The 24,026-nt window shown below is 44.7% G+C and overlaps 1 protein-coding gene across 2 annotated transcripts in view; it reads right to left on the reverse strand.

Moving 5' to 3' along the window:
• The window catches only part of LOC144769393 (histidine--tRNA ligase, cytoplasmic-like), a 178,461-nt gene that overhangs the window by 16,297 nt on the left and 138,138 nt on the right, over positions 1 to 24,026 (reverse strand). For both annotated transcript variants that reach the window (XM_078653448.1, XM_078653447.1), the window contains exon 12: positions 856 to 1,002. In XM_078653448.1, the coding sequence (XP_078509574.1) occupies positions 856 to 1,002 (147 nt within the window). The remainder of the gene's footprint in view (positions 1 to 855; positions 1,003 to 24,026) is intronic.

A 24,026-nucleotide genomic window follows, 5' to 3' on the forward strand; every position in this document is an offset into this window, starting at 1 on the left:
ACCAATTCAAAAGTAACTTCATAACGGTACTACATAACTGGGTCTATCAGAACTACTGGAAAATGTGTGTCTGAAGCTATTTATTTAACTCTTCAAGAGCAATGCAGTATGCTGATGCAGTAATAAAAAGGTCAATATTACCAAACTCGGTGAAGCTCATCTGATCACTGAGAAGAAAGAAGGATAAGCAAAGGACTTTAAACCTGAGATCTGCAAGTCTTTGGATGAGCCACTCAGCCAGGAGTGATGTCGATCCGCTCGCACAGGCACACCACTCACCCTGCATTCTCATGGGCACATCACTCACCCTGAACTGACTCAGGCACACAACTCATCCTGTACTCAGAAAGTGGGTTTCAAGAAAGAAGGGTAGGTGAGTGTCAGAGGGTACTAGGATGCCAGCATGGTGGATTGTTGTTCCATTACATGCCGCCATGTCTTTACATTTACAGTGGCGCCCATGTTAGGAGAAGGAAAGCCCTGAAGGACCCAATAGGTAGGCTAGGCCCTCTCTTTTTCAATGGATCCTCACAACATCTGCCCAATTAAATAGTATACTCAAACAAATCAACATATTGGCAGAGCAAAGGCCACTCACTCGGCAGTAACTCTTACATCTATTTTTCTGTTGAGCACATAAGCTCTGGCAAAAGCTGCACTGTCAAGCCATGACTGAAAACGAGTGTGTGCCACCTTCTCGCCTCTAGTCCACAGGTATTGCTCTGAAGGTAGCTTCATACAAATCTTAGCACATACACAAAACTTGTTTTCAAGTCACATGTGACACATATACATTATACAGTAGTCAAACTTAGATTAACTGCTTTCAAACTGGCTTCAGCATGTGGCCCTTACCTCCTCCCGTGTTGCCACAACACGTAGCTTGACTACTCCATCCTTCAACTCCTGCTCCCCAATGATGGCCACCAGAGGGATCCCAGTCTCCTCACAGTACTGCAATTGGTTCAGCAGTTTGGGATTCTTCTTGTACAGCATCTCAGCCTGAGGAAAAACAAAGACATGGAAACATCTGTATAGTGGATCTCTGCATTCATAAGGCACCAGACAAGGAAGGAGAATGCCAACAAAATGAGCACACAGTCTTCCAAATATAGGCCATTCCCATGATCGTTAAATGTGAAAAAGGTACCCACCAGCACAAACTCCAATATTCACATCGTACAGGCTCTTCAGAATCATCAAACCTTCTGAACTTCAATTTTATTGGTAGAAAATGAGAAACTGCGTAAGAGCTTTAGCCTAAAATGTATGGCGACTATGTGTACCCAATCTAACCTTCTCTCAAAAATCCACAGAGGCCCCACAGCAATTCACGTAACTGCTTCTTGAAAACCAATAGGCAAAGTGAGTTTGAGACTGTAATACATTAGACAGTACCAAACTCAAGAAATGATGACAGTGCATTTTCCAAGGCGGTTGTTGGTTCCACTATTCCCAACTACTGGGAACAAATCACAGACAGGTGCAAGAGGGGCTGGTGGCAATAGCCCTTTATGCTTCGTCTACTTGAGTGAATTCATTTTGGCCCACTTATTTGAGGATATGCCAACATTTTAAATATGGTTCCATGGGCTTGGGTTAGAGTGAACGGGGAATTATTGCCTCCATTCTCTATTGCACAGGATAGGTTTCGGGGATGCCCGCTCTGCACTTTGTTATTCGCCCTGGTCATCGGATCCTTTGGGGAGAGGGTCCACAGAAATGTACAGATTCTGGTGGACAACAATGAAGGAATGTAGAAAAGAAGAAAGATGATAATTGCATTCCTTGTATTACGGAAATTATTCCAATTAATCTTCTTAGGGTGCTTTTGGGTATCACCTCCTGATGGTGAGGTGTGCAGAGCAGTAATTACTGAGAAATGCGTTTTCCAACAAGGTAAAAATGTCCCCAATTACACTCCAGAAGTAAAAATTCAGAAATGTAAACCATTTTGTCCATGGTAACAGTGTTTCAACGTATTTTTTATTCGGCCACTTTTTACGAGTACAACTTTGGATGTATTGATGATGTAAGGCATGGGTACTCACAAACTTTCTCTCAGGGGCCAAATTTTCGGTGTGGTTTTTGTCCGAGGGCCGCACCGGTGGGGGCGGGGTCAGTGGGGGAGGGGGCGGGGCTAGAGCAACAAAAAAACTGTGACCATGAGGTTGAACACAGGTCCATGCAGCGGACGCCTTCGTCCACTGAGCTACCAGACCCGGTGTGTGTGTGTATGTATGTATGTATGTATGTATGTATGTATGTATGGCTAACGAAGAAGACCGCCTGGTCGAAACGCGTCGCCAATAAACGCTTTTTTCAAACACGGACCCTGGAGTGCGAGTCTTCTGTTTTTCCTGTGATTACACCGTGTGACGTATGTATGTATGTATATATATATATATATATATATATATATATATATATATATATATATATATCTGCCTCCCTCCCTACATCCCTCTATCTCCCTCTCTCTCCATGTCTCCCTCTGTCTCACTCACTCTGACTGTCACTCCCTCTCCTTCTCTCCTTCCCTCTCCCTCCCACCCTCTCCTTCCCTCCCTCTCCTTCCCTCACTCCCCTTCCCCTCTTCCCCCTCGCCCTCCTCCCCTCCCTCCCGTACTCACTCCCTCCCTCACTCACTCCCTCCCTCACTCCCTCCCTCCCCTTCCTCCCTCCCTCCCCTTCCTCCCTCCCTCACTCCCCTTCCCTCACTCCCTTCACTCCCTCACCCCCTTCCCTCACTCCCTCCCCTTCCCTGTCTCCCTCACTCCCCTTCCCTCACCCCCTTCCCGCACTCCCTCCCCTTCCCTCTCTCCCCCTCCCTCACCCCCTCCCTCACTCCCTCCCTCCCCTTCCCTCTCTCCCTCACTCCCCTTCCCTCTCTCCCTCACCCCCTTCCCTCACTCCCTCCCCTTCCCTCTCTCCCCCTTCCCCACCCCCTCCCTCACCCCCTCCCTCACTCCCTCCCTCCCCTCTCTCCCTCCCCTTCCCTCACTCCCTCCCCCCTTCCCTCACTCCTTCCCTTTCCCTCACTCCTCCTCTCACTCCCCTTCCCTCACTCCCTCCCTCACCTTCCCTCACTCCCCTATCCCTCACTCCCCTTCCCTCACTCCCTCACTCCCTCCCTCACTCCCCTCCCTCACTCCCCTCCCTCACTCCCCTTTCCTCACTCCCCTTCCCTCACTCCCCTTCCCTCACTCCCCTTCCCTCACTCCCCTTCCCTCACTCCCTTCACTCCCTCACCCCTTCCCTCACTCCCTCCCCTTCTCTGTGACACGGTTGAGAAGCCACCGCAACATAAGTGACTCTGGTTTCATTGGCAGCGGCGGCGGCTCCGGCTGCCTGTTTGGCGTTTCTGTGGCAGCAGATTTCCAGAGTCCACCACATGACCCCAGGAAGAGGAGAAGCGATGTTGAGGCTAACCGGCTTCAACCTGGACCCGATGCACTGTCATTCGGAACCTCGCAGATTGGAAACCTGGGCGATTTAGGTTGTTGCGGGCTGGGGACCCGAGGGAGCGCCGTTAACTCCAGAAACTATAGTTTTGAGGACACGCTCCGTTCCTTGACTTACCTGCCAGTTATTTCATCCTGTGTGGCATTTCCCTACCCTGTGATCCCTTCTGCTGGAATCGAGCATTCTGGGACGTGCAGCCGTTGAACTTTCGAGGACTGCACGTTGGACATCCCGCTCCGGCCGGAGTGGGAGGAGGCATGTGGGACTACCTATGAGGACTGAGCAGGACTTGTATAGCAGCTCAAGGAAGGGGTTTGCTCATTTCTGCATCACTGGGCACTGAAGAAGGCCTTGCGGCCGAAATGCATTTGCCTGATGCACTCACGAGAAATAAACGGCTCCTTTGTTTTCCCCAATTCGGCTTCTATTCTTTTCTTTGGAGGAGATATTTTCACACTCATATATATGTATGTATGTATATATATATATATATATATATATATATATATATATATATATATATATATATATATATATATATATATATATATATATATATATATATATATATATATATATATATATATATCTGCCTCCCTCCCTCCATCCCTCTATCTCCCTCTCTCTCCCTCCCTGTCTCCCTCTGTCTCACTCACTCTGACTGTCACTCCCTCTCCTTCTCTCCTTCCCTCTCCCTCCCACCCTCTCCTTCCCTCCCTCTCCTTCCCTCTCCTTCCCTCACTCCCCTTCCCCTCTTCCCCCTCGCCCTCCTCCCCTCCCTCCCGTACTCACTCCCTCACTCACTCACTCCCTCCCTCACTCCCTCCCTCCCTTCACTCCCTCACCCCCTTCCCTCACTCCCTCCCCTGTCTCCCTCACTCCCCTTCCCTCACTCCCTCCCCTTCCCTCTCTCCCCCTCCCTCACCCCCTCCCTCACCCCCTCCCTCCCCTTCCCTCTCTCCCTCACTCCCCTTCCCTCTCTCCCTCACTCCCTCCCCTTCCCTCACTCCTTCCCCTTCCCCTTCCCTCACTCCTCCGCTCACTCCCCTTCCCTCACTCCCTCCCTCACCTTCCCTCACTCCCCTTCCCTATCCCTCACTCCCCTTCCCTCACTCCCTCACTCCCCTTCCCTCACTCCCCTTCCCTCTCTCCCTCCATCACCCCCTTCCCTTACTTCAACCCCTTCCCTCCCTCCCTCCCTTTTCCTCACTCCCCTTCCCTCCCTCACTCCCTTCCCTCACTCCCTCCCTCCCTTTTCCTCCCTCCCCTTCCCTCCCTTACTCCCTCCCCTTCCCTCACTTCCTTCCCTCACTCCATCTCCCTCACTCCATCTCCCTCACTTTCTTCCCTCCCGAGGAAGGAGAATGCCAACAAAATGAGCACACAGTCTTCCAAATGTAGGCCATTCCCATGATCGTTAAATGTGAAAAAGGTACCCACCAGCACAAACTCCAATACTCACATCGTACAGGCTCTTCAGAATCATCAAACCTTCTGAACTTCAATTTTATTGGTAGAAAATGAGAAACTGCGTAAGAGCTTTAGCCTAAAATGTATGGCGACTATGTGTACCCAATCTAACCTTCTCTCAAAAATCCACAGAGGCCCCACAACAATTCACGTAACTGCTTCTTGAAAACCAATAGGCAAAGTGAGTTTGAGACTGTAATACATTAGACAGTACCAAACTCAAGAAATGATGACAGTGCATTTTCCAAGGCGGTTGTTGGTTCCACTATTCCCAACTACTGGGAACAGATCACAGACAGGTGCAAGAGGAGCTGGTGACAATAGCCCTTTATGCTTCGTCTACTTGAGTGAATTCATTTTGGCCCACTTATTTGAGGATATGCCAACATTTTAAATATGGTTCCATGGGCTTGGGTTAGAGTGAACGGGGAATTATTGCCTCCATTCTCTATTGCACAGGATAGGTTTCGGGGATGCCCGCTCTGCACTTTGTTATTCGCCCTGGTCATCAGATCCTTTGGGGAGAGGGTCCACAGAAATGTACAGATTCTGGTGGACAACAATGAAGGAATGTAGAAAAGAAGAAAGATGATAATTGCATTCCTTGTATTACGGAAATTATTCCAATTCATCTTCTTAGGGTGCTTTTGGGTATCACCTCCTGATGGTGAGGTGTGCAGAGCAATAATTACTGAGAAATGTGTTTTCCAACAACGTAAAAATGTCCCCAATTACACTCCAGAAGTAAAAATTCAGAAATGTAAACCATTTTGTCCATGGTAACAGTGTTTCAACGTATTTTTTATTCGGCCACTTTTTACGAGTACAACTTTGGATGTATTGATGATGTAAGGTGATGATATTACATATGCTCTGAGAAATAACTGCTAATGATTGAAACGTGAATAAAAAATAAGCTGAAACACAGTTATCAAGGACAAAATGGTTTCAATTTCGGAATTTTAAGTACTGGAGTGCATTTGGGGGCTTTTTACCTTGTTGGAAAACGCATTCCTCAACAATGAAAGAAGACAGAATAGCATCTGGATGACAATTCTCTTATATATCATCGAGCCGGAACCCTCTATTCCCCTGATAAACATAAATATAATGGATCTATGAAGAAACCTCAGACCTAAATGTTGATTGGACCAAATCAACATATTCTCCAGTAGGGGGCAGGCCTGACAAGATCAGGGCAGTGATTAATTTATGATAGGCCGGAGACATATCTGGGGATATGGATTAGACAGTGCAGGCTGCAGGCGTGGAAGCTGAACATAGCTCCCTTGTTATCCTGCACCAAACGGGAGCTGGAAATATGGAGCTCCCTTCCCCTAACTGTGGTAGGTATGGGTGCCCATTATTAAATGATTTTGCTTCTTTGTCTGCTCTATGGTCTCCAGAACTTTCCTGACTTAGTGTCAAACTCCCCTTTTCAATACCTACAATTATGCTCAATGGTCACGGTGCATACATAAAGCTCCAGTTCAATGCCTGAATATGTGACCTCCTTTAATGCTCTAGACCCGATCCACAATCCCTACCCTCCGACAATGGTTTTGTAGCAATATAGCCCCCAGACCACAGTTGCTTACTCAACACATAAGGCTTCAAACAGGGCGTGTTCCCTGTACCATCCCTCAAAGACTGAAATGCTTTCTCCGGTTTCGTGCGCCAAACAAATGTTTTATTATTTTTTTAATCAAAACCCTCAATAGCTCTACCTTGCTTGAGTAGTCACATACAAACTTAGAATTAAACTCCATGAGAGCGAGAAAATAAACCAATTGTTCTCCAGAAATTGGATTAGACGCATCTAAAACTGCTTTCACATGACCCTTCTTTGGCTTAAATACCATCGCTCAACTCCAACTCTTCACACTTAAGTTTGCACTTTTCCAATTTGAGTGTAAACCCCTTCTCCTCAAGCGCCTTGCGAACTTTCTCAAGATTGATGCAACTAAAGAAAAGACTATGATCCTGAAACATAATTGTCCCCTCAACATCTAATATTTCCTTCCTGAGTCTGTGAAAAACAGACAACACTAGTGAGCCCAGTGGGCGTATGTTAATGCTGGTACATGCCTTCAGGAGTCACAAAGGCAGTCAAATGTTTAGACTCACCTCCCTGGACAATCATCTAATTTACTCAATAAACTTTGCATGCTTGATAAACTTTAACATCAGACACTGTCCAAAACCTTTCCTTTATTTCCTCACTGTTGGTCTTCAGGAGTATTTGGTCTCTTAGGACCTGATCTTAGTTAATTTTCTCAAATTCACAATTTAACAGCAGAGATCTGGACAATGCACTTTAGTCCTAATAGACTCATACACACTTTGCTTCCTTGGGTGCAACTTAAAATGTTCTGTGATAATATGCATTCTCTGGTCATACCTAGTAATTATTTCACTGCGTAAATATGTACGTTCAAGCTGGAGGCAACAGTTTAAAATGTCGTACACACTCACTCTCCTCCTTCTAAAGCCCCCACAAATGCTAGGAACATGACAAATCGTATTTTTTATTCAACTGACAGCTTACCAGGTGTGTGGGGGGGAGGGGGGGGGGGTGCCATCAACATACTGGACATTAGATAGAATGGTAAATATGAGGGCAATAGCAATTCAATGAACCCCAAAATAATAGAAGTCATTTCTATATTCTAATTAAGTTTCCAGGAAATTCAAGGAGTTTGCTGAATTATCCCAAAACATTAAGTTAAAACTAATAAGTTGGTTACCGCTTTCAGTAAAGCAAAAAAATATATATATAAAGAATGGATGAAAATTGACAAATGCGTGTTACTGAGGGAAACCACTCTGTGAGGAAATAGGGTGTATTATATAGTGTGATTGTGCGACATCACTGTGTAATACACGTACCAACGGATTCCTATGGAGTGGTCCTGATGTAGGAGATGAAGAATGCTGCAGATGCTCTAAGGATGCTGTGGATGCCACACGGTTGACAGGATCTTCCTGAAGGAAATCCTCAGTCCACGAAGATGGTGGGGGTCCAGGTTACAGTGTCGATGTCCCATGAAGCCCCTCTCTGTCGCCCGTTGTCGCGGTAACAGACAGATCCTTCCTGACTAAATAACTTTCCATCCGAGGGACCCAGCAACTCTTCTACGGCATTCTCCAACTCATTGAACTCAGGTGCAACTTTGTGCATTTGGTCTTTGTCCTTTGTGCAGTATGGCAGAGGTGGTAGTGACTTGAAGGCTTGGGCTACCAACTTGACCCAGCAGGCTTCTTCATCTACAAGTTGTGTTCCTAGGCTGCAAACAGAAGGCCAATCAGCTGGCTCTTGGAGTTCTCTTGGCTTGGCTGGGTTGGGCTCCAGAGACAGCTTCTCCCTGAGCACGACACGGCAGGCACAGACCCTCTCTTCGCTAGCCACCAGGTGCACTCCTTGTCAGTGCAGCCTCTCTCTGCTGGTCCCCCGGTGCAGCAGGAGAGTCCTTCTTTGGTCCTTCTTCCAAGTCGGTCGAGATCTGAGTTCTGGGTGCCCTATTTATCTTCTGAAAATGCCCTCGGGTAAGATGCGGTTGGTAGCCAATGGGCTACTTGGTTCCCTTTCTCCTGATGACCAGTTACTAGGAAGTGTGGCATCTGGCCATCCCGGTATGCATCATTCTGCTGACTCCCAAGATGGCAAGATCACTCTCTCGACCCTCAGAGCACCCTAGCCCACCCCAGAGGTGTGACTACCAAGGGGCTTCACGCCCCTGGAGTTTGACAACTGGCTTGTCCTTTCCTGTCCCCAGTGCCAGACAGCCTGCCTTAGCAATGGAGCAGCCCCTCTCCAAAGTTTTACCCATTTGCCCTTCAAATGCAGCTTCTCCTTTGAATCTCGCCTTCTGGGCTAACACCAGTGTGGTTTCCTGCAGTCCCAAGGCCGAAACGCGCGTAGACTCTATTACTAGCCATGAAAGATATATGTATATGAATTCCATCTTTTCTTTTCTCCCCCCCCTGTTTTTGGGATATTCATTGTAAATGTGACATATGAATATAGATATTGGATTGAAAAGATGATGTAGGTATAGATCATTGACTATACTGTATAGACGGAATTGTATCATTTGATAATCGTCGCAACAAGAGATTGATACAAGACTTTGTGTCTTAATAATAGATAGATATATATATAAAAATTGTTTTCCTTTCTTTTTAACATAAGATATTGAATACAAAATGAATTTTGAATAATATACACCTATGGGTGTGTACATATAAGTATTTAGTCCACTTTTGTATTGTGTTTCCTATATGGTTCTGTTCATATAAACCCTCTATCCCATGCAGACCCCTATTGTGTTGTTTCCTAGTAGTCGTTAGCACATCTCCCCAGGACGGCTGATAGCGGTCTGCAGAACAGCACCATGTACATCAGTAAACGGGCACTGAAAACCTTACGCAACCTCAGTGGCTACTTTTTAAGTTGCATGCTGCCCACCAATGACAATAAATTCGATTTAACCATTAAATCAGATTTAATTACCTGATTTTTTTATACATAAGTGTCAACCTTAGTAGTCCCATTTACGAGTTAGCTGGGCTGAGATGCTAACCTGCAACGCTGTACTTGCGCCAATGGGGCTACTAGCCTTTCACAGTGAAAAACACAATTCAGCGTTTTTACTGCTGGAACATATAAAAGGTAAATGTTCCACTTTTTAATATACAGCACCCTGCCTCAGGGCTCGTTAGGCCTGCCTTATGTGTGACTTACATACAATAAAAGGGAGGTTTGGGATTTGCCATTACTTTAAATGGAAAAGATTTGTTGGCAGTTTTAAACTGCACTGCCAGTCTGCAGCGGCAGACGGGGAGTTAGGTTTTATCGTGTTCCACTCAGGGTGGCACAACAAGTACTACAGTCACTGGGGGGACACTCTAACCTACAGGCCCTGGGCACCACAGGTACCATTTCCTAGGTAATTACAAATAAGTTAGGCTATGCCAACCAGGGATATGCCAACCAGGGATATGCTAATTAAATACACCATTTTAAGGGTCAGAACACATGCACTGAGTCCTGTTTAGCAGGGCTCCTGGCATTTTAAAGCCATTACACCAGTACCTAGTAGTCAAAATGAGAGGATAAAACTCGAGGTAAACCTGCAAAAAGCATGTTTCCTTACAAAGTCTTTGTCAATGATGGTACAGAATCCTGAAATAGGAAGAAAGAAAGTACTTTCCACAGTCTTGAGTCTAGTCACTGATCTGAGTGTGCACAGAATATATAAACAATACCAACATGTGAGCAGGTCCCCTTATGGTATGGAAATTACTATTTGATCTCTTAAGCCTTTTAAGGATGTGGAAAGGGATACATCATTACGTAACGGAGTGGCGGACTGCTCGAAGGAGTTGACGGGACGTGCGTGGAGGAAGGCATGTAAGCAGGAAGATATCACCTAATGCCCGTTTCAAACGAATACAATGTCATTACTGGCATAAAACGTACCTAAAGCCCTGTAAGGTGGGCCTGATTTATCCAAGGGGACCGTGCCTGTGTCGGAGTGGTCGGATGTAGTGCATCGGAGGCAGACTTCTTGCATATGACTTGGGTGGGCCAAAGATTGGTGTGCTTCTCGAGTGATGTCACAACAACAATGAATGCAGTGACGGCTATGGTTGGGGTTAGGTCTATAAAAACGTATTTGCTAGGCATATGCCTGAAACAAAAATATTGTAAAATGAGACTGAAAATGTGGGCATTCGGAACAGTGTTGGTGAAAAGGTGCATAGCTATATACTGGGTTAAGCTCTGTGCCCCAGGGTTATGGTGGTGGAAGAAGGAATTAGAGTGGGCTTTGGCCAGCATATGAATTTAACAACATAAGAAGTTAATTTGACAAAATGATCAGCACCCACTGCCTATTCTTTTACAAAGATGATTGTACACTCCGAGGAGCTTAAATCAAATAGTGCACAGACTCCATTCATTCAAATGTGATTAGGAAAAATATTTCTACATCTTTTTACAATCTTTCCTCTTTATTCATATTGTTCTTTTGTCATATGTTATCGATCACATGTAGTCAAAGCATCTCGTCTCTTCCTAGAGACTTCTTCAGGGCTTTTTTCAATATTGTCACCCCTGTACCGAGTATTTATGATCAGTATTTTCAAGCCGGGGATAAGCTTGGTTGACACAGTTGTGATCTTAGTTTGTGCACTTGGAGTTCCAATTAGCCCATATTAATTCAATGGCGAAAAGTGCCCGCTTCCACCTAAGTTACTTAAGAAAATTAAAACCATTCATCTCGGAAGCAGATTTAAAATTGGCTATTCAATCACTAGTTATATCAAGGATCGAATATGGTTGCTCCACATTAGCCGGCCTACCAAAAACATCTACAGCACCTCTAAAAGCCTGTCTCAACGCAGCGGCAAGACTCATCACGGGGTCTAGGAAATTTGATCATATTTCTCCTCACCTGAAAGCACTAAATTGGCTACCTTACGAGGCTAGAATTCAAATGAGGATAGCATGCATTACCCACAAAGCGGTGCACTATAACACACCAAGATATCTAGCCAAGAAAATCAAGCTATCGGGAGGAAACAGACCAACCAGAAGTGCCAAGGAGTTATTGCTGCGGCCAGCCATCTTCCGAAAGAAAAAGTCTTATGATCGATCATTCTCTGGAGCTGCCCCTAGAGTCTGGAACTCTCTCCCCCCAAGCATCAGGAAGATTCAAAATATTGTTCAATTCAAACGGGAATTGAAAAGCCATATGTTGAGGATGTACCTTGATTAGGGAAGCCAACGGAACTCTTGGTCGAATATTCTTAGTCCGATGAAGGGAGGCCATCTTCATGAACGATATCATCGATGAGTGAATGTCTCCACCCACATACCTGAACTGAACTTTGTCCTCACTGCCATCTCCGACTAGTTGAACCGATAACTATGTGATAGCAGAAACTATATAACCTCTACCTCTTCTTATTTATCTGTATAGATAGGGATATAAGCTATGTCTTATCCACCTTTTACTGTTAAGTGCACATGCGTTTGGAATATATATATTTATGCACCCCCCCTTAGCCATAAGTTCTTCTACCTCTTATAGGTTTTGTTCTATAATTCTATAATTGTTATTGTACTGCCAATGTGTAACCATTCTTGATGTTAAGCGCTCTGATACCCACGGGTCTTGTTCGCGCTATAGAAAACACTATAATAAATAAATAAATAAATTAAATGTACAGTAATATCTATCTTCCACATAGCTGTTTCGTGCCCAAGTTGGCAATGGAATCTCAGTTACTCTTCTATGTATTTTGCACGAAATGTCCGTAATCAGTTTCACAGAGCACCACTTGGCACTATATCCCCTTTTAATGCTGGGTGTGGCGAGAAAGGTCTCAGCCTCAATTTGTAAATCATTAACATATGAAGTTAACTCGAAGAGATGAAAACATGTCACAGATGTGTTGCCAAACCGTGTGTGGCATCCGAAGCCCTAAAGGTGAACATCACTCACCACAACCGAGGCATGTATATAAAGGCCTTGATGAAGGTGTACCGATGCATGTCTGTTTCAAAATGTGCCGTGCACCTGAAATCCTTTGGGGACAATGGAAGCTCCCACCTTGGAAGTGCTGCAGAGCCTTCTTTAAGACCCTTGTGCAGAAGTCAAAGTCATAGGCAATGCCCAAAACACAGGATCGGACAGCCAATGCAGTAACAGCATGCCCCTCAAGGAGGAGGGATCCAACGAGCAGCATGTAACTAAGGGAAAGAGAACCTTCACACAGGTACAGGGATGTCTGCTGCTCGTGGCCCATTTGTTGCTAGTTTCGCAGCGCAAGACAGACTAGAGGCACGGCGGGCAAAAGATTAAAGTAGATTTGCTACATAAAAGACACCCGTTACACACAATAGAAGCACTGGAAGTATGTGGTAATTGAGGCTAGCAACCAGCTGCAACTGACAGTTCCAATGATAGGAACCAATGTATTCTACGTTCCACAACATGTTGGGTCTAACATGACAGGGATTTCTGTGTTCAATTCAGAGATCGATTTCTTGCTGCTCAACGGAACGGGAAACATTACAATTATATATTTGAAACAATATGAAGCCCCTCATTTCACAGGGAATTTTTATTTTTTTGCAAATGGAGAAACTTAAAGGCAGTGTACAATTTACAAAGGAGTGGGCATCCCAGCAAAATCACATTGAATGATGCTCCTAGGGATAGCAAAGAACCCCAAAACGACACTTGGTGATCTTCAGGCCTCTGGCAATGAGGTAAACATTTGAGTTGATGATTCTGCTATTACGAAAAATATGAACTGGTATGCCTTATGTGGAAGAGTAGACATGAGAAACAATTCCTGTCCAAAAGCATCACCACTGGACAACTTAAGTTTCCAAAACAGCCCTTAAATGAACATCAGGACTTCTGAAATCAAGTGGAGTTGTTTGGCTGTAATGAATGACAGCCTGGTAGGTGAAAAACTAACACTGCAAATTGTAGACCTAGCAATGGTGCTAGCCAAACGCAATACAGCAATGTCCTGGAAATACAGCAGCACCCCTGCAATAAAACAGGGAACTGCTGATGTGGTCACCTGGACAGAGGCTGAAAGGAGCACTCTAAGGTATATCAGTGCTAGAACAGGAGACCGAGAAAAAGCACTGTCCTGGGACACGTGGATAATAAGCTAGTCATCATACAATAACCACCCCCAGGCCCAAAAACACCATTTTACTCACACTATTAGCTAGTCTAGGTGACAGTTCAGAAGTACGTCTGAACTGACCAGGCTTTACCACGCACCATAAACGCCGTTTCAAACTATTATGTATGAATAAAAACGACCATTTTGTTAAAGTGCTGTAATATTGCAATGTGTTTTAGACAACTTCATGCATGTAGTCTGATAAAATACAATAAATATTTCTTAAAGGAAACTGTACCTAAACAAGCACCATCAAGCATCACTTAGCTTAAAGCAGTTTTGGAAGGAGGAATGGAGCTGAATTTCTCTGAGGCGATGTGAGTTATGGAGGAACTCTTACATGAATTGCTCACTTCAAGTTATGCACCCAAGGGGGGTTGCACACTTACTCATCGCTGGGTGCAGGTTTGGCACAGAAGGCTCCTGAGTGTTTTAATAAATAATGACAAGGTGAAATGGGTGTGTTACATGTAATAAGAGTTTAGACTTGTCTACGGTTAAATCTTGACGAGGACTAGATGAAGGGCAGATACGTAAAACCACAAAATACTAAGAGGATGTACTTTCATTTTCACCCGTTTGTGTGTATGTCTACACACCCACACACAACACCCACAAACAAACAAACACACACATGTGTATATCTATCTATCTATCTATATATATATATATATATATGTAAAATAGTACAGCTGAGTAGACCAGAATCTGTCCGTAAGTCTGGTGATGAGTTTTTCCTACTGCACATAGACTCCTTGAAGCAGGTGGACCCTTCCAGCATGAACGCCACTGTGGATTGCAGGGGCCGGAGAGGGGCGCTCTGGGGTTGGATTATCATCTCATAACTACTCTCTGAAATTAAATTCCATGTGGGCAGAGTTACCATTAGTCCTTGGGCTGGCTCCAAAGGCAGATCTGCAGGGACAGTGCAAATTGCTTCGCTGGGGCACAACTGAAACGGTTTTATTATTGAGAGCCCTTGGCCCTGAGGAAGGGGTCCGAGCTGCGGTAAATGTGAGAAGGTGATCACCAGGGCCAGGGTGTTAATAATGAGGATAGTTCACATGGAGAAGATTTCCATGTCAAAGAATAGCAATGAAAAGGCACACATGCTCGAGCCCGTGCGGGGTCCGTGTATCAAGAGCAGACAGGAAATGGGCAGAAAGGGTGGAACTCGCAGCAGTCTTTAATAAAGTGAAAACGTGCCTCTTGCAAGGCACAGGAGAACAACAGCACTGAGAGAGGAAAGGTAACGAAAGGGACAAGAACAGGTAGGAAATGGGGCAAATAGACGGGACTATCAACTTCAATATGTTGGCACGTTGTGTATGTTCGATACAAGCATTCCGTGACACAGTAATGAACATACACGCCAACAGACCCGGTGCAGGCGGGAGACTCACGATTTTCTATTTGAAAAACAAAAGAAAAAACTAAAATGTGTTTATCTTAGGTTTCTCCCGCCTGAAATCCCCTCTCCTTCAATACAAGTCAACAGGGAAAATACATATCCCCGATGTTTTCATTACCTGCCGTTTTCTTCTTCTAACTCCGTGGCACGGTAACGGGGGACCTTTATCTGCCATTGGAATTGACAAGATTTTTTTTTTAATTCTCCGCGACAGCACCTGATGAGCTGGCACTCTGCACACTGACAGGTGCTTAGGGCGCAAGACTGAGATGATTCATTTATCATTAGGCACACGATGCGCGATAGGCGATGGGCGCGATTCTCCCTGGCACAAGCCACGGATATTCTGCTTAACACCACAGTTTATACTCTGCACAGAATAGTTTACAGATTCATAACTATGGTTTCTGAAGAGACTGAATAATGCTTCTGGGTAGTACATGTTCGTGCACTAATTGCAAAATAAGCTCATATAGCCTTTTGGCTGTTAGCTTTGATCTTTTATTATACACCACTTGGTTTAATTTATTGCCCACGCCTGCTGAGTAAATAAACTCCCCACAGTCCCTTTACACAGGGTTTGTTCACAGGCCCTCCCCATAAAAGTGACAGGCCCCTCGAGGGCAGTAAATCACCCCTTCTATGGAGGCTCCCTGCCCCGACCTCTCGAACTGCTAATGACTGGTTTCTTTTCGTGACACTGAGCAGGATCGGGGTTAGTGAAGGTGTTTACTTGTGTACTTAGGGAAGGCCTGGTGTTATTGATGGGTCTGTGTGTGTTCCGTCCCCATTACTGCTGTGACTCGCGGCTGGAGTGCACCGAGAGAATGACTTGTTTACTTATGTTCGTGATTTTATAACGCGCGGACTTGGCCCGAGGGCATCAGTACAACAACTTACAATAGGACCCTAACGAAACAGTCACAGCACGAATAACAGCTACAACAGGATCAGGGACCATAGGTCACATTGTTGGTAACAATTACACAAGGATCACAACAAAGACATCAATCCTGACTAGCAAAGTCTCAAACAGATTACACGTACGCGCAGGTGCGCGAAAGGATTGGAGGAACTAGCTCAAGTGCCTATCCACGAGTATTTTTTTTATTTATGCGTTTTTATATAGCGCGGACTTTACCCAAAGGCGTCAGAGCGCTTCACAATAGGAACAGTTATGATACATGAGGAGAAAATTACTAGTCAGCAAATTACAAAAGCAAACATTAAGTTACATGAGGCAAAAGTGACAATTGTGAGCAAACGAAATACATGACGTAGCAAACGGTGCAATACAGGAGGAAAAAGTGACATGTGTGCAGGTTACAAGAGAAAACAAAGTACAATTAAAGGTGTAATACTGCAATATATGGATATATATGCAATACAGCCCATTTAGGGCTCAATTATGTACATAATATGTAAATAGCTAGCGGAATGAACTGCAGCAAATATGCAAAACATTAATTCCAGCATAAAATTGTGTTGATTTAATTAGCCTATAAAAGGCTCAATTATGTGCCATCAAATTGTCATGTAGCAAAAAATGAAATTTGAGTTATTTGAAAAACGAACAAATGTGTGTAATTGTTCTATTGTAAATATTGTATATATGACATTTAAAGATGGCACCTATATTGATAACGAACGTCAGTCCACTTTCTATGTTAAGGCTCCAGCAGGCTCTGAGCAAGTAACGCGAGAAATACATGTATAAAATGGCGGTTGCTTTTTGCTTATGTTGACACAGTGGAAAAAGGCACGTATGCCGAAACGTGTCCTGTTTTTCGTGCAAATAAATGTATGATTTGCTAAACCGACCACGCGAGTGCGGCCGTATATGTATGTATGTATGTATGTGTGTATGTATATATATATATATATATATATATATATATATATATATATTTCAGTTTCAGTTTCATAGTCTTTTATTCGGTTACCACTTGTTTGCAACCATAAAAAGTACAATAAAATAACAGTAGGAAAAATAAAAATTATTATATATACAAACAAAAAATTAAAAATAATTTTTTCAAAAACAAAATAACATATTATCCATCAAAAGTTTGTCGTAGCTTGATGACGGATTTTAAAAATGTGGCTATACATTTTGCCGAATGAACTGAGTCCAGGAGTTGCAAAGAAAAAAATGCTTGCTGGCATGACCTAAGGCCGAGTGAACGTAGAAGCGGTAAAATCCAAATTTTTCGCAATGATTTGTAGTATGTACAGAAAAAGGTAATATGCATTGTTGATTGAGTTGATAGTTCATCACATGGACAGTTCAGAATGTCGCGCGACCAGTTCTGTTTCCGTGGAAAAGAAACCAGGCGAAAGAAAGTGTGAAAACGAAATCTTGTTAACAGGTATTTTTCAAAGTTTGACAAATAATACAGTAAATAAGGTTGGATGTTTCTGAGGGGTTGAAATGATTGAATTTGGGCATTGAGAGGTTTTACAATCTCGATTGAACTACGGAGTTCTCTTAGATGGGCCATGCTTATTTCCTTTAGTTCTTTTCTCGAGATGTCCTCCACACTTGGTGGATCGTCGAAGTATGAGCTACGGCCAATGTCTCTGAAGAAGTTCTCCACGTATGCTAGCCAAGGTATCTTTCTCCAATTCGTTAAAGCCATACAGTCCGTAATCAATGAGCGGGTCAGATGACACTCTGGTTTGGACCATATGCGTGGCCATAGAAGAATTGGTTGGGAACGTATATAGTCAATAATGTAGTCCATACCCAGCTCATTATGGGAGGCATAGATGGGAGCGCTTTGTGGAAGGGCCAGTAAATATTTGACAAACTTGTTCTCTACTGTTTGAATTGGCCCGACTGGGCCATAGCCCCAGACACCCGCACCATATGTGGCCACACTGTGGCATTTTGCGTAATAAATTTTTAGGAGTTCTCGGGGTGCCGGTTTGCCACGTTTTCTAGAAAAGGAGATCAAAGCTGTTGTTGCTCGCTGAAAGAGTAGTTTTCTGCTAGCCACAGCCTGCCGCCAGCTCAAAGAATCGTCCACCAGGATACCTAGGTATGGGTATGCAGGGTTTTTTTCCAATCTTGACTTCTCAACGTAAATTGCTTTAGGGTTCTTGACCTTTGGGCCAATATGCATGGTAAACGTTTTTTTTATGTTAATTTTTAGGCCTAACGAGCCCATAAAGGAGCAGTACTTGTTAAGTTGTTTTTGTAGTTGTACAAGTGTTCTGGCTATGATGACTGAGTCATATGCATAAAGCAGCGTTGGTATGGGGCGGTGATTGATCTGGGGTAAGTCCTGGCTCCCTTCTTGCATGGCCAGCTCAAGTCCATTGGTGTAAAGATTGAACAGGAAGGGCGCCAGTACACATCCCTGCCTTACCCCTTTTTGAATGGAAAAAGATGGGGATAATTCGCCATTTACTCCAAATCTAACGCACGCTGTTGCGTCCGAGTAAAGTTCTCGCAAAAAAATGATGAGTGATGGGTCTACCTTAAGGTCACTAAGGATAGTCCAAAGTTTGGAGTGCAGGACACAGTCAAAGGCTGCGCTTAGGTCAACATACACAAGAAAGATGTTGCCTCCTTTTGCTGGAACGTACTTCCCAATCATAAGGGCAAGATTCAAGGCCTGCTCCACGGTTCCAAGGCCCTTCTGGAAACCATATTGCAGGTCAGTCATGATGTTATTAGTCTGGGCCCAAGTTTGTAATCGGTCCAATACCACCCGTCCTGCAACTTTACCCATGGAGTCCAGAAGGGAAATAGGCCTATAACAGGCAGGATCATTTCGGTAACCCTTTTTAAAGATTGGAAGCAAGATGGACTTCGACCATGATTCTATCAGCCCAGTTGATGTTGCAGCAGAAAGGACCTGAGTGAGGAGAGGTGACCAAAGTTCAAAGTTGTATAAAAAGAAGTCCAAAGGAACACCATCTGGCCCAGGAGCCTTTCCAGATTTAGATGCCTTAAGTGCCTTTACAACCTCCGCATGCGTAAATGTTATATTAATTGGGTAGATGTTTTTCTCCAACATATTGTCACTTCTCGGCAGTTCTTGAGGAAAATCTGGTCGAAGGAATCCGAAGATTTTAGAAAAATAGGAAACCCATTCGTCTGCCGTGATAGCTACATCTAGGTGCTGGTCCTTCGATGTATCAGCCAGAAATGGAGATCTTATTACTTGCCAGAAAAGAAGACTGTCCTTATTCTGGCAGCTGAGATGTAGCTGGGCTCAGAGTTTGTTCTTAATTTCTCTCTTACGTTCCGATCTGGCTGCGCTATAAAGTTTTCTTAAGCTAGAGATTTCCAGTGGGTCCCTCAGGGGTCTACAGAGAGCAGCCTTTAGATCCGAGAGAGCCTTGCGACATTTTACATTAAACCATCTCTCGGCATTGGATTTTTTATTTCCGGATTTACCAAGGAACTCCTCTTTGATAACCTCTAAAACTTTCTGGAAACTGGCCATGATTTTCTGCGGAGAGGAATCAATCGATAGGCAGTCAAGAACCCATGTTCTGGTTTTCTCAAGAACCCGTTCCGTGATTTCATGTGGATCAACTTTAGCCCATTTAACCGTATACCCATTTGTCTTATTCATGGATAGAAGATTTTGCGTTAGGTGGCTAGTAATTGTGGAATGAAGGGTAACATTTTTAGGGGTGACTGTTACACTAATAGGGAAGTGGTCGCTACTCACATCTGACCCTGTGTAGAAGTTAATCACTTGGCCCTTTAAGCTCTGCGAGGTCAAAATATAGTCAATGGTAGTTGAGCAACCCCTGCCATGAAATGTTGGAGAGAAGTCTGTTGGAATTTCTAGTAAGTCGTTTGCAAACTCAAGTTCTAATGAGAATAGGGACTCGTTTAATTTGTTGCCGCAAGAAGAGTGTACAAAATGTGACAGCGGGTTACCTTGTTCATCCAACAATCCACAATTCCCGTTTCTATGATTGGGACATAGTGAAAGATTAAAATCACCGCCCCAAATCACATATACTATAGTTGGGTGGAGATCATTTTTCAATGTTTCTAAAAAAGTGGTAATTTCGCTAAGCAATTTTATACAATCCGTTATTACGGAATTATTATAATAATTGACCAGAATAAAAGTGCAGTTTTTATTAAAATTTAATCGTAGTATTTGGTAGCTTGGATCTTCTTTAAGCTTTTGTATGGTTACTGGAGGCAGAGTATTGGCGATATAAACGGCCAGACCCCCCTTAGGTCTGCCCATGGCTCCCTGGGTGGCTGGGATATGAAATGTTTTATAACCAGCTAGGTGATGAGAATTGATTGACCAGGTTTCCTGAAAGCAGAGTACCTGATGTTTAGTGATTGTAGCCAACCATGGTTGCAGCGATATTTTGGTTCGAAGACCTGCTACATTCCAGTATAGTATAGAGATGGTCAGGTCTGTGCTTGGTGATGGATCATGTAACTGGGCTGTTAGAATATTGGAGGCTGAGGAAACTACATGTCGATTAGACGTATAAACGGTGGAAATCGGTTGATTGAACTGCTTGCTGTCGGTAATTCTAATCTGATGTAAGTTTGTTGCATTAGCCTCAAGCAGAGCCTCCGTACTTTCATCTGTCGTTGTTTTTATGTAAGCACGAGAGGGTTCTAACAAAAGACCAGTTTCGGCTATTGTTTGAGTGGGACGTGGTTGTTGGACGAAAAATTTATCTGCAGCCTTACATGATAATGATTCGGGACTATTATGGGCTTCAGGAATTATTGAGACCTGGGGCGTAGTTAGGACAGTTGCTAACGGTCAATCCACCATTTCGAGGCAATCATAACGATTTCTGGTTGGAAAACCCTGCCAACTCTCCGTAGGGAAAAGGGGCCCTCCTGAGGGCCTATACTGGGGCTGCCAATTCTGTGGGTGCCAATCTCTGTTCCTGGTTCTGTGGCTGTAAGCCACCTGGTTCCAGTGCCCTTCAGAGGGTTGTTGCCAGTTGTCAGTAGGGAAATATTGATGGGTACTCTTTGGGGGGTAGAAAAAAGAGAGGTGGCAAGCATCAATGCCTCCCCTTTTTTCCAATAATGGCCAGGAGCAGATATAGTTAACTGTCGTTGGGTCTACACAGTTCACTATAACGCAGTCGCCCTGCATGGATTTTCTTTCCTCCCCTATCTAAGTTACTCTACGAACTGAAGTTATTCCGCTAGAATGATGTGGCTGTAGAGGTCTATTTAAACTTAACCACTGTGTAACTTTATTCTTAAGGGACCAGGAGGATTCATTAGTACCTTCTGAAAGTTCGGGGACACCAGTAAGAATAACTACATAAGGAGAAGCCTCAGGTGGAAGATATACGGGTCGCCTTGGACGCGCTCCCCTTTTTACTGTCTCTGGAACTTTGATTGCCTGCGTTTTAGGTGGTAGTAATGTCTGTTTTGTATTTGCAGTTTGTTTAATACTAGTCACAGTGCTTTGGGCGGCCTGAGACGACCCAGGAGTAAATCCTGTCAAAGTCACACCTGTAGCAGAGGTAATCTGGGGAAGTGCTATTGGAGTAGGATGTTTAGATTGTATGATAGATGAATTTATTGATGGTAATAATTTACTGCCAGCATCCGATTGGATCACTTGTGGAACTTTGGTTAAGGGTATATTTTTCCCCTTCATCTGATTTGTGTGTTCGACAGTAGACTGTGTGGGTGGATTGATAGATAGTTGTGCTATCTGCTTTCCTAACTGCCTCAGACTAGTTTCCAAAGGTTTTAGGTGCTCAGCAAGGAGTTCCCTAATAATTGATATTAGGAATGGAGTGGTATTGCAAACTGTACAGAGGCTTTCAGGATGCAAGATTTTTGGTGTATTAAAAATTTCATTCTCCATATTAATGTTATTCACTGGGGGTTTAATGACAGTTTGTACGTTAGTGTTAGTAGTGGAAGTGGATTGGGGTAGCTGAATTAAATGAGCCCCCTCTAACTCCGATGGGGCCTCAGGTCTGGGAGAGTTACAATATTGTTGTTGTTTCCCATTTCCCCGTTTTGGAACGGTACCCTCCCTCATCCCCCGAAGACGCTTGTCTAATGAAGTTTCCAGTGTTTGGCAAAGCTCTAGGTTGGGGGTGGTCTCTAGATCCTCCAACGAGATTAAATCAGATATAGATTGAGTTGCTGAAAGATCCACAGAACAAGGAACTGTGTGGATTTCAGCAGCAGTCGTAGGTGGAAGGGTCAATATTGATGTAGTAGTAGGGCCATGGTGGATAGGAGATGCCGCGGTGGCCAAGAGACCCAAAGAGGATCGTTTGGCATTTATAAGATCTAAGGAGACTCTCCGCTCCAATAAGGTGATACTCTGGTCAATGACCTCGTTTGTTCGTGAGATGAATTGGTCTATTGGACCAGTGAGCTGTGTTACACTTTGGACAGTTTTAGCATTTTTCCTGGTTCCACGAGTCATTTTACTCGATTTATAAGACTGGCAACCGTTCAGGTAGATATTTCTAGAGTTAATTCAAAGAGGGGGGGCTCGGTTCGGTCCTTACCGGTCACTAACGTGCAACAACGGGCCCGCCCTTGGCTCGGGCTTCGCCCGGGCGCTCCCACGCGCTCCCGCGACGCGGGTGATGTCGATGTTTTAAGGCGCCTCCTGGCGCGTGGCTGGCGTCGCTGCCGCTCTGCCTGCTGGAACAGGTAGTCCCCCACTCGGCGGCCGCTTAGTTGTGAATAGCGGCGGCGGGGGGACTACAAGGCAGGGCCAGCAGCTACTGGGCAGATAATGAAGGTTTCTGTAGTTGCAGGCAGCAGGGGAGAGATACAGCGGAGCGCCCTGCTCCAACGCTGTGAATAGGCAAGAAGCGGAACATATATATATATTTGAGATTTCTTCTGAAGGTGGCACGGCATATGGCTGGGCGTAGGGGCAGAGTAGGAAGTTCCCAATTCTCGTGTCACTTCCAGAGAATGATTGGCTCACGAATTGTCCCTGAATAACGGTCGCAGGCTGGCTTGCTTCCGGAGAATGGATGGAGCTATCTCGATCTCAAGCCAGCGACTGAAATGTCCATTTTCTCTGCTCGGTGAGCAGTGGGGGACGAGTACAGCACTTTGTGGAAGCTGCACGTGGTTATGAATTGGACTCTCGCCGCTAAAGGAGCCCACTCAAGGGTTAACCGGATAGGAGGCATGTGGTCGAATTTCCTGTGACCAGTCACAAAGCTAGCTGCCACATGCAAGAATGCTCCGAGCAGGCCTAGATGGGCCCTGGGGATGCCTGCTAGATGGGCGACCCGCAGTCCAGTCTTGAGGGAACCAGGGCCTTAACAACACATTTTAGGCCCTGTTTGGGGATCATTTGCCTGATTGCCCATAGCGGCCTAGGAGGGACCGTGCACTCTTGGCCCTGGCTGCAATGTGGCTCTGGAGCTTGAGATGGTTGTCGAGAATAAAGCAGTGTGGCTTGGCATTGTGAATAATGGAGGTTGGCTTAAGTTTGAGGTGGTGATTTGTCATCCAGGGTTGAGTTTTTGTCAGGGATGGAAAGAAGGGGGATGTCGCCCTGGGACATGAATTTCAGGTAGATTTGGATATCGTCAGCGTACAGGGGTAAGAGGATTCCAGAGCTCCTAAGGATCACATGGAGGGGTACAAGGTAGAGGTTGAAAGGTATTGGAGAGGACGAAGCCTGAAGAACCCCCTTTTTGCACACCAATATGCTTTGAGGTAGAAATCCTGATTTCCCCACTATTTGGGAGCCATTTGTTAGGTACTAGGAGAACCTGTTTAGGACTACGCCATTGCATCCCATTCGCTACTTTCGGAGTGTAAATCAGAGCTTGGTGGTTGACAGTCTCAAATTGCGCACAGCGGTCGAAGAGATCACAAAGGCATGAGTTTCCAGAATCTAGGGTATGGAGGGCCTCATCCACAATCTGAAGAATTTCAGTTTCACTGCTGTGGTCCTGACAGAAGGCTGATTGGAGAGAATCCAAAAGGTTGTTTGCTTGTGTG

This window comes from Lissotriton helveticus, chromosome 7 (genome assembly GCF_964261635.1).
Source record: "Lissotriton helveticus chromosome 7, aLisHel1.1, whole genome shotgun sequence".
Classification (NCBI taxonomy): Eukaryota; Metazoa; Chordata; class Amphibia; order Caudata; family Salamandridae; genus Lissotriton; species Lissotriton helveticus.